Genomic DNA, 10,387 nt, shown 5'->3' with positions numbered 1-10,387 from the left:
GCTGTCCTGGTCTAAGGGGGGCTGTCCTGGTCTGGGGGGGCTGTCCTGGTCTCGGGGGTGCTGACCAGTTCTGGAGGGGGTGTTCTGACCGTGGGAGAGTCTGCCCATCCTTTTTGCCCACCCACTGGGGGCCCAGGCTGGGGGATCTCAGAATGCTATATTGCTTGGAGGTGGGGTTATGAGGTGGGGTTCCAGTGTCCCTGGGCCCTGCCTGTGACCTGGGTGCTGGTTGGGGGCACAGGCTGGGTCCCCTGTGGGCCTGGACTGGCTGGCTCAAACAGGTCCCCAATCCTCTGGGTACAGCCTGTCCTATGCCCCCCGCGGGATAGTTGTGTCATCACTCAGTGGGAAATGGCCTGCATTTGTTTGCATTTTTGTGAGGTTCACAGTGCAATACAAAATCACAGGAATCGCGGAGAGCAGTCTCCTTTGGGCAGTGGCGCCAGCCGGGCCGAGACTCCTGACGGTGCTCTGTGCACGGCCTGGTTCGGGGGGTGTTTGGGGCCTGGAGCAGGCCCTGCAGGGGCCAAGGCCACTGAGCTGGGCACCTGGGCCCTGTGCAAATTGCATTCCTGGCTCAGCCTCGGCCAGATGCCCAGGGGCTGTCTGGAGCCAACGAAAAGTTTCACAATCAGATTAGAGAAACCAGAGGTTGGGTTTTCAAATAGAAACCAACGTCTTTGTTAAGAACTGCCTGACCTCAAGGTCCTTTCGTCAAGAAAACGTGCTTCTCGGGGCCCTGCTGACCTCACTCATTAGAGTGCACGTGAGGCTGCCTGGCAGGAACTAGATATCCAGCTGGTCACCTGTCCCCACCTGGCTCGGGCCTGACCTCAGGGCTCCCAGAGAGGAAACACGGCCCTGGGAGAGGCCTGGGGTGGGGGCCGCAGAGAGGAGGCAGGCCAGCAGCAGAGGTAGGGTCCTGGGTCCCCCAACCTCAGCCTGGAGCTGACCTGCAGGGCTGGGGCTCCTTTTCCTGGGAGGGTGGGGGGAGCAGGGCTGCCTGGATAGCATGGTGGGGCTCAGCTGGTCCCCGACGCGGCATGAGGGTGGGGCTCTTCTGGACCCGTCGCCGTCAGCATTGTGCGTCTCGGGCTAGCGCTGTTGCCAGACGAGCCCTCCTGGGCCCTGGCCCCACGGGCCCCTCCGATGCCCACAACACCCTGGGCAGGTCTGGCTCCCATGGCATGGTCTGTGGCCCTGCCCACTGACCCAGCCAGGGTGTGCTGAGCCCCAGGGAGGACGGGGTGACTCTCCAGGGCGGCAGCGTCTGCAGCAAAGGGAGTCTGGGTGCCCACCGCTGCCCCCCTGCAGCTGCCAGCCCTGCCCTGCCCTCATGGGGCTGACCTGGAAGAAGCGGGTCCTAACGGCCCTGCTAGGGGCCGCAGCGGCCTCAGGCCTCACCATGCTCATTCTCCTCCTGGTGGAGGCCACCAGTGTCCTCCTGCCCGCAGACACCAAGGTAGGCCCCCGGACCCTAGCCGGGGGGCGGGGGGGGCCGGGCTGATGATGTGCTGGCCCCCGTCCTCCTGACCCTGCTGTCACTCTCAGTTTGGGATCGTGTTTGACGCCGGGTCCTCCCACACGTCCCTCTTTGTGTACCGGTGGCCAGCAGACAAGGAAAATAACACAGGTGTGGTCAGCCAGGCCCTGGCCTGCCAGGTGAAAGGTCAGTGTGCCAACGTGGGCGGCGCGACCGCCGCGGACGGCTGTCGGGGTGGGATCCCTGGCTGGGTGGAGGTTTGGGGGGTGGTGCAGCGGGGGCGAGGTGGGATTTCCTTTAGCAAATCAGCAAATGGTCCTAAAGGAAAAGTGGCTCAGAGAGGTTGAATGAATGACGCAAGGTGGCACAGCCGACCAGTGTGGCATTGGCCCAGGGCCCAGGTTCGTCTGCAGAGATCTGGTACAGCGCCTGCCCGGTCCCGCCTGCCTCTTCCATCTTCCGGAGGCTCCCGGCCTTCCCGGGCTTGTGGTGCCATCAGTCCAACCTCTTCCTCCAACGTCACGTAGCCTTCCTCCTCGTGTGTCTCAATGCCTCCTCTCTTCTCCCTTAAAGGAAATGGGCCATCAAACGTAGGGCCCGCCCCGGGAATCCAGGATGATCTCATCTTAAGATCCTTACCTTAATTACATCTGCAGAGAACCTTTTTCCAAATAAGATCCCACGCAAAGGTCCCAGTGGTGAGGACGTGGACATATTTCCTGGGGCGACACTATCCAAGCCCCGCCAGCCTTCGAGCCTGGAGCTTTGTCCTGGGTGCTCTGTTTCAGGGCCTGGAATCTCCTCCTATGCCTCCAATCCTGCACAGGCTGGTGAGAGCCTGCAGGGCTGCCTGGAGGAGGCGCTGGCCCTGGTCCCGGAGGCACGACATCAGGAAACGCCCATGTTCCTGGGGGCCACAGCTGGCATGAGGCTGCTCAGGTGAGGTGGGCTGGCTTGGGGCTTGGGGCACATCTGCGAGGAGCAGCCATGAGAACCACGGCATGGACGCCTTGGGCAGGTGGGCAGGGTAGGGTGGCTGTGGGTTTCCCACCAGCTTTGGCTGCTGGTCCTTTCTGCCCAGCCAGAAGAACAGCTCTCAGGCAGGAGACATCTTTGCGGCAGTCAGCCGGGTCCTGGGCCAGGCCCCCCTGGACTTTTGGGGTGCTGAGCTCCTGGCTGGGCAGGCTGAAGGTGCCTTAGGTTGGATTACCATCAACTACGTCCTGGGCATGCTGATCAAGGTGCCACAGGCAGCCCCTGGGTGGGGGTTGGATGACCGGGGGCTGTGGGTCCATGTGGCTGGTTCCAGGACTCAGTGCCGCCTGTCTGTCCTCAGTACTCCTTCTCTGGAGAATGGATCCGGCCTCCGGAGGGGACCCTGGTGGGTGCCCTGGACATGGGTGGAGCCTCCACCCAGATCACCTTTGTGCCTGGCGGCCCCATACTGGACAAGAACACTCAGGCCACCTTCCGCCTCTACGGCTCTGAGCACAGGGTCTACACCCACAGCTACCTCTGTTTCGGGCGGGACCAGATGCTGACCAGACTCCTGGCTCGGCTGGTGGAGGTTGGCTTGCCCCCAGAGGAGGCCCAGGTGAAATGGGATGGCCTGGGGCCCTCTGCTGGGCTCAAGGCCACCTCCCTGTCCTCTTGCAGAGCAGCCCCGGGCCCCTGGTCCGCCACCCATGTTACCACAGTGGCTACCGGGCCACGCTGACCCCGGCCACCCTGTATGAGTCACCCTGTGTCCACACCACACCCCCTCCAGACCTGGCCTGGCACCTCACGGTGGAAGGAACAGGGAACCCTGGGGCCTGCGTCTCCGCCATCCGGGGCCTCTTCAACTTCTCCAGCTGCGAGGGCCGAGGACACTGTGCCTTCGATGGGGTCTACCAGCCCCCCGTGCGGGGCCGGTTCTATGTGAGCACTCTACACTGTCCTCCCCAGGGGCCCAGCCTCCTCCTGGAGCCCCAAGGGCCTGATGCCAGGTGGGCCCTGGATGAGCCCTGGACAGGTGGGGTCTTGGGGACTCTGGGTCCCCGTGTGTGTGGGGGGGACTTTGCCTGGTCCGTGCTGGGGCTACTCTGATCCGGGCCCACCTGGGCATCGCCCCAGTGCAGGCACGCCCATCTTACTTCCCCGACCCAGGCCTTCTCCAACTTCTACTACACCTTCCACTTCCTGAACCTCACCTCCAAGCAGCCGCTGACCACCGTCAACGCCACTGTCTGGGAGTTCTGCCGGAGACCCTGGAAGCAGGTATGTGGATCCTGGGGCCACCTGTCCCCACCAGAACCTCCCCAGCTCTCTGGGCTGCAGCAAGCAGGCACTTAGGGGGCCAGCAGGGCCCCCTAAGTGGGGGGCTGCCGAGGGAAGGGAAGACAGCCCCTTGGCCATCCCGCTCCAGGCAGGAGGCCCAGGGCCGCATCCGTGGGTGGGAGCAGCCTCCGGTGGGCCGGGAGAGGGGGCGTCACCTGGCTCCTCACCTCCCGGCCCCCAGGTGGAGGCGAGCTCGCCAGGGCAGGACCGCTGGCTGCGGGACCACTGTGCTTCGGGCCTGTATATACTCACACTGCTGCTCGAGGGCTACGGGTTCAGGGAGGAGACCTGGCCCGACATCGAGTTCCACAAGCAGGTGACCACTTCCCAGGGCCTGGCCATCTGGCCCGGGGCAAGCGGGAGTCAGGGGCTCCGCAGCAGCTGCCCACAGCCCTGACCAGGCTGCGTGTCCCACAGGCCGGTGGCACCGATATTGGCTGGACGCTGGGCTACATGCTGAACCTGACCGGCGTGATCCCGGCCGAGGTGCCCGCCCGCTGGCGGGCGGAGAGCTACGGCATCTGGGCGGCTGGAGTCGTCTTTGCGGTGCTGACTCTCCTGGCTACTCTTGGGGCTGTGGCAGTCCACCTCCTGTGGCCCCAGGGCTAAGCTGGGCGGCCCCAGGCTGGACGGCTGCACCGGCCAGAGCCTTCCTGAGCTCCTGAGCCCTGTTGGGGCTCCCTGTCCTGAGGGCTCTGGCCCCGTGGGCAGATGGCCCCACTCGGCCCTCGGGGTGGCTCTCCCCATCCCGGCCCCTCTGGGTCCCCTTCTCCACCAGGCTTCCCAGGGGGGCGGGTGACTTGGGCCCTGCAGCACTCCAGGGCTGTGTGACCTAGGTGCGTGGGACGTGGGGCCCGGTCCAGCCTGGAGGTGGGAGTGACCGCTCAGGCAAGAGGGGCTATGGCCCCCTGGGAGACGCTGGCAGTGGGGCCCTGGGGGTCTCTAGGAGGAGGCTGGGCAGAGGCCCAGCTGGACCCCTGGTGTCGGGCTCCGGGCTTCTCCTGGAGTGGCAGCCCCACCCCACCCTCGAGGCCTTTGCCAGGCCCTCCAAGTGGACAAGCCCAGAATACAGACCACACCTTTGCAGGGGAAAGACTTCTTTATTAACATCCTCCTTGCCACGGGACGTCTTAGGGCTGATTTCTTCACTGGGTTTGGGCTGGGCGGGGCTCCGGGTGGGGGTGTCGGGCTCCTCACACATACTGTCCAGCTGGGACCACAAAGCACTTGGGGAAAATGCCGATGCGGCCATCACAGTGACCCTCCAGCCATGCCTGGTCCACTGCATGCAAGGGGAGTCAGGGTTCCTCAGAGCACACCAAGCAAGGTCCGCTCACAGAAGCCCCTCGTGCCCCAGCGGCCCACTGACCTTCACACAGGACGTCCACGACATCCCCCCGCTGCAAGGCCAGGTCCTCGGGCCCCCGGGCAGAGTAGCTGTGCTGGGCCACCACCTGGCAGAGGGCAGGTCGGCCACCTGCTCCCTACGGCGGGAAGGGGGGCTGCAGGGCTGGAGAAGGGCCCCAGGGTCCCCCGTGCCCCACACTGAGACCCACACCCACGCAATCCTGAGGCTCACCTGGCACTGGAGCTGCAGGACCCCCGGGCTGGCCGCCACGTCCCGCCAGGCCCTCTGCAGTGCCTCCTCCCCAGAGAGGGGGACCCAGCGCCCCTTGTTGCTGGGGTCTCGGTAACTGCAAAGAGACTCCCCAGAGTGGCATCGAGGGGGCAGGGAGTGCTTCTGGTGGGGCGCTGCCCTCTGACCTCTGCAGTCCTGCACCACCTCCCACCTGCTCACCTGAGCTGCCCACGCTGGGCCTGGCGAGGCAGGGCTTGGCTCAGCAGGCTCCGCAGGCTGGACAGGTCAGCTCCTCTAGGGACCTTCAGGGCCAGGGTGAAGGCACACTGCACTGTGATGGTCACCGAGGACGCGGGGTCCTCCACGGCCACTCCCTGGGTCAGGGCAGAAAGGCAGTGGTCAGTCATGAAGCCCCACACCTGCATGCCCAGGGCCCGGCTGGGGTGGCCTTCGAGCAAAGAGGGGGGGAGGGGCTGGGGCTCCAGGCTTGGAAGGCTCTATCAGCTGGGGTCCCCAGGGCCTGGCCTCAGGGCCCCCAATCCCTGAAGAGTGGGGGTGACATACAGGACAGTGCCTCTTACCCCAGCACCCGAGGGATCCTCCAAAGGGCTGGGGTCCAGCGCCTCTGCCACCAGCGGCCCTGTGGAGGGTGACAGAGCAGGGACTCAGATGGCCACCACCCCCAAACTGGGACATTTTGGGGTAGAGTAGCTGTTGGTACCACACACCCGCTGGGAGGCCCAAGGCAGCCAGCCGCCTCCCTCGGGGGCAAAGAGGCCGCTCCCAGCACCCCCAGACGCCTGCCCAGGACTTCCACCACCACGAGCCTCTGCCCACCACCTGCAGCTCAGGATGTCCTTACCTGGAGGAACCTGTTTGCCAACTTGCTCCACACGGGGCCTCTGCAGGAAAAGCCACAGGCTGGGAGCAGGGGCCAGGGAGGGGGGCCCTAAGGATGGGGCAGCTTTCCCTGGCCTGGGGCTTGTCACAGCAGACCCAGTGGTGAGGTTTATGGCCGGGGAGCCAGCTGATCAGCAGGAAGCCATAAATACAACCCATGTGGGGGTGTATTCAGGGCACGAACCAGGTCCCTAGGGGCCTGGAGACCACACACAGCCTGCCTTACATCGGTGGGGAAGAATCTGTCATGCCCCCACCGCCACCACCAAGCACTATGAGACGGGAGCTCCAGCTGGGGGTCCCCGGTGACCCTGGAGGCTGAGGACCCAGGCCAGGGGCCAGCTGGACTTCACCCCATGTAGGAGGTGCTAGAGGGGCAGCGGAACCTCCCAGAGGGGCCCTGGGGTCCAGACCATCCTGAATCAGATTCTGGCTTCAAGGGGGGGGTCTGGAAGTTTGACTATAAATGAAGTGTTTGGACTGTATCAGATTTTCCAGCTGGTTAAAGCCCTTCAGAAGCTGTTTGCTATTACGTCAGGAGGGTCAAGGACCTAAACCCCCAATGTACGAACCTAGTAAAGGCAGCCTTAACCTGCGGAGATTTAATGAAGCTCAGTCATGACAGAGAACAATTGCTTTTCAGGGCACAGGTCTGTTCACCTTGAGTTAATGAAACATCAGTGAAAGGGGAGGGACCGTCTGTTTTCTTATCGAGTCCTTGGATAAACTGCATGTTAAGTTCAACCACCTTCTCTGCGCATGCGCGACCCCTCTCCGGCGCTGGCCCTGGGCGGTGGCCAGCCACACCCTCCCGGGGGTCCCTGCCTAGGAGAAGCCTGTGTCCAGGAAGGAAGGCTAGGTGGATGAATGGTACAGAAGCCCAGGCTGCAGGCCAGCGGCAGGGGGAGGACCACCGGACTCCAGCCTATGCACCCGTGAGCATCAGCAAGCTCCCCAACCCTGGCGTCCAGCCCTGTCTCTGCCCTGACAGAGGAAGCCGATGAGGCCACCTGCCCTGCCCTGAGACCCTCACAGTGCGGGGCTGTGGCTGCTGGTCCCCATGCTCAGCCTGGTGGGGGGTGTCCTCCCAGCACTGTGGCCCCTGTCCCCCACCCCGCCGCCGACCTGGGCCCGGGCTCACTCACCTGCTCATCGTAGATGACCTGCACCACCTGTCCAGAGCCAACCTCTGTTTCTGCCTCAAGGGGCATCCTGGGACCACAGGGGGTGGCAGTTCTGCAGGGGCCTGAGTCTCCAGCCCTGGGGGGCGGGGGGGAGCCCTCATACCCAGGACTTGCCCAACTTGTTCCCCCCCCGACACAGCCTGAGAGGAACCCCAAGTGTGGAGAAGAGGGGCAGCACAGAGCACGGCCCCGGGCGGGGAACTGCTCTATGTCCCTACACCCCATGCAACATTGAGCAGCACCCCTCTCCCGAGTTGGGACGGCCCCGCCTGTGAGGTCCAGTCTGGCAATGCCAGAGGAGTAATTACATCAGCCCACAACCCAGCCAGCTCCCTCCTTGGGCACCTCGGCTCCGAGCCTCGGTGCTACTTGGAGTCATGGCGACCTGAAGTCTCAACTCCCCTCTGGTGCCCACTGAGGCTTGGGTGCTGCTTCTGTGAGAAGGGGGCACAGGGCTCTTCCTCACGAGCAGGATGGGCTCAGGACAGTGTAAGCCCTGGGCATCTGGACAAAGGGGGCATGGGCAGGGCTGAGAGAGGCTAGACACCTCTTCCCTGGCCTCAGGGGCTGCAATGCAGGCCTCACACCAGGGCCTCTGCCCCAAGAGGAGAAACCAGCATGCAGAGGGGAGACCCACTCCTTCCTACCGTGGGGCGGCTCCAGGTCTGCCTTCACCATCGGCATCCCGAACCTATGGGTACAGAATGACATCTGTCAGGAGGCAGATCCCTGTGGGTGAGTGTCAGGGCAGGGAGGCCCAGCATTGCCCCCGCGCTGCTACCCCAGGCAAGACTCCCACACAGAATAGGCCTGCCACTCCCAAGTTCAGATCAGAGCAAGGTTGGGGAGCCCCGAGGGAGGGTTCAGAGCATTTTCCTCCCTTCACAGTAAAAAGGTCTGAAATGCTCAGGCCTGCAAAATCACAGAAGTCTGGGCTGGCTGGAAGGCTACCCACCCACCTGGGGCTGCTGAGGCTGGGTGCCCTCGTGCTGGTCTTCGGGGATGGCAGAGGCTACCACCTGGTGAGGGACAGCAGGGGACAGCAGAGTCAGGGGCCCTGTGATGTCCGCTCCCAGCCCCTGCTGCCCACCCCACACTCCTGAGTGTCCCATCCGCCAGGTGGAGGCTAGAAGGTAGGAAAAATATGTCTGATAAAGGAAAACATCTGTGTTGACAGTTTTAAATTATTTTTAATACAACTTCTGAAATATTTTTATTTCTTAGAAGTCTCATACTGTGATAAACTCTAAATTCAGATTAATGCAGCTCAGAGCTGCCTGGCCCCTGCCAGCAGATGTTTGCAAAGATGAGGTGTTTGGGGCATGTGACCTCACCAGCCCTGTACCTGGTCACACACAGCGTGCCGGCCCTCAGTGACCTCGGTGGGTGCTGGGGTTAACCCAAGGGCCACCAGCTTGAAACCCAAGTGAATTTTCCTTTGTGCACAGGGGAGTTACTTCTCTGCATTCCACCCCTGCTCCCAAATGTGCTGGGATTTTGGTGATGCTGCGTGGCCCAGGCCAGCCTACCCCGGCCCTCCTTGGGATCTCACTCTCTGGGGCAGAGAGGCAGGGAGACGGAGACAGAAAAATACAAGGAGGTGCTGAGGCCAGAAGAGCATGGCTGAGGTAGAGGCAGTTGGGGACAGCACCGCCTTGGGGATCCCTGCCAAAAAGTCATGCCCTCCCCTGCAGCCAGCTTCCGGTGGGTTCTGCCTCCTGGTTCCAAGAGCCCAGGATCTGTGAACTCCACTTGAAGACACTGCCCCTGACCCAGGAAGCTCAGGCACTCTGCGGTTTGGGGGTGGCCTTGTGCCCACTCTCCACCCACCTACGGAAGCCTTTCTAACAACAGGTGCCCCTGTGAGCTCAGCACCTGCGGGCTGCTGCTGGCCCCCCGAGCCCCGTGGCCGCAGGAAGTGAGCCGCTGCCCCCTTACCTTGGCCTTGCCTAGGAAATCCACTGGTTCCAGATGCTCCAGGTGCCGCCTGTGGGGCCGGAAGACCTCACCCCTGGGGACCTGCCGAGGCTGCAGGGGGGCCTGTTTCTGGAGGGGGTCCGGCCAATGCAGACCTGAGCATCTGACCAGGGCTGTGGCCTCAGGGACCCTCCGCCCACTTCTCACAGGCCCTGGGAAGTCCTTCCCCAGCCCCCACACCAGGGCACACCGGCCACCTCCCTCTAGAAATTTCTTCATCTCACAGAGTTGGTTTTGGGGGCCCTGGACTGTGGGCTATGGGCCCAACAACGCCCGGGGGGTGGGGTCGGCCTGCTCTCCACCTGCATCCCCCTCACCTGCAGTTGGTCCAGGGCGGCGTGCAGGTCGTCAGCCCCTTCCGGCCCCTTCGAGAGGGCCTCCTCTAGGCTGTGGGTGGCCTCAGCCCAGAGTCCCAGCCGGCACTGTGCCGCCCCCACGTTGAAGAGCACCTGGGAGCGAGGTGGGAGATGACAGCCTACTCCCTCACTTATCTCCCCTCCTCTGGCCTCATCCCTGGTCCCACCCCCAGAGCAGCCCTTCAGGCCTCAACCTCCCCCTCTGCTCCCCACCCCTCCCCTGCCTCTTATCCGGATTCCACCCCAGGCCCGCACCACGTCCCTCTCCTGGCCCCGCCTCCAGTCCCGCCTGCAACCCCTCTCCTGGACCCACCGCCAGTCCCATCTCCCGGCCCCGCCTCCAGTTCCGCCCCCGGCCCGCATCCTGGCCTCGCCTCCAGTCCCTTCTCTGACCCCCCTCCTGCCTCCACCCCCAGGCCCTCTCCTAGCCCCGCCTCCGACGCCTCTCCTGGCCCCGCCTCCAGCCCCACTCCTGGCCCCGCCTCCAACCCTTCTCCTGGACCCACCGCCAGTCCCATCTCCTGGCCCCGCCTCCAGTCCCGCCCCTGGCACCTCTCCTGGCCCCGCCTCCAACCCCTCTCCTGGACCC

The 10,387-nt window shown here is 63.9% G+C and overlaps 2 protein-coding genes across 8 annotated transcripts in view; one reads left to right on the top strand and one right to left on the bottom strand.

Annotated features, from left to right (window-relative positions):
* The window catches only part of ENTPD8 (ectonucleoside triphosphate diphosphohydrolase 8), a 5,889-nt gene extending 961 nt beyond the window's left edge, over nucleotides 1-4,928 (top strand). Inside the window, exons 3-11 of one of the 5 annotated variants that reach the window (XM_031032430.2) lie at nucleotides 1,315-1,462; nucleotides 1,552-1,669; nucleotides 2,272-2,422; nucleotides 2,565-2,724; nucleotides 2,820-3,050; nucleotides 3,140-3,471; nucleotides 3,604-3,742; nucleotides 3,984-4,118; nucleotides 4,204-4,928. In XM_031032430.2, coding sequence (XP_030888290.2) covers nucleotides 1,337-1,462; nucleotides 1,552-1,669; nucleotides 2,272-2,422; nucleotides 2,565-2,724; nucleotides 2,820-3,050; nucleotides 3,140-3,471; nucleotides 3,604-3,742; nucleotides 3,984-4,118; nucleotides 4,204-4,467 — 1,656 coding nt within the window. In that variant the 5' untranslated portion in view covers nucleotides 1,315-1,336 and the 3' untranslated portion in view covers nucleotides 4,468-4,928. Of the gene's footprint in view, nucleotides 1-1,314; nucleotides 1,463-1,551; nucleotides 1,670-2,271; nucleotides 2,423-2,564; nucleotides 2,725-2,819; nucleotides 3,051-3,139; nucleotides 3,472-3,598; nucleotides 3,743-3,983; nucleotides 4,119-4,203 lie in introns of all 5 variants that reach the window. The other 4 variants (XM_031032434.2, XM_031032432.2, XM_081804023.1 and 1 more) reach the window with 4 other exon arrangements.
* Nucleotides 4,883-10,387, bottom strand: part of NOXA1 (NADPH oxidase activator 1) — a 10,377-nt gene continuing 4,872 nt past the window's right edge. For 2 of the 3 annotated variants that reach the window (XM_031032426.2, XM_081804022.1), the window contains 11 exons: nucleotides 9,760-9,891; nucleotides 9,404-9,511; nucleotides 8,425-8,484; nucleotides 8,113-8,156; nucleotides 7,427-7,541; nucleotides 6,244-6,283; nucleotides 5,963-6,021; nucleotides 5,601-5,755; nucleotides 5,382-5,496; nucleotides 5,172-5,286; nucleotides 4,883-5,084 (listed from right to left, as the gene is read on the bottom strand). In XM_031032426.2, the coding sequence (XP_030888286.2) occupies nucleotides 4,996-5,084; nucleotides 5,172-5,286; nucleotides 5,382-5,496; nucleotides 5,601-5,755; nucleotides 5,963-6,021; nucleotides 6,244-6,283; nucleotides 7,427-7,541; nucleotides 8,113-8,156; nucleotides 8,425-8,484; nucleotides 9,404-9,511; nucleotides 9,760-9,891 (1,032 nt within the window). In that variant the 3' untranslated portion in view covers nucleotides 4,883-4,995. The other variant, XM_081804020.1, reaches the window with a different exon arrangement.

This window comes from Leptonychotes weddellii, chromosome 14 (assembly GCF_054177405.1).
Source record: "Leptonychotes weddellii isolate Sample4059 chromosome 14, ASM5417740v2, whole genome shotgun sequence".
Lineage (NCBI taxonomy): Eukaryota > Metazoa > Chordata > Mammalia > Carnivora > Phocidae > Leptonychotes > Leptonychotes weddellii.
Note: the sequence above shows the minus strand (reverse complement) of the source record. Positions and strands in the feature narration are given on the sequence as shown.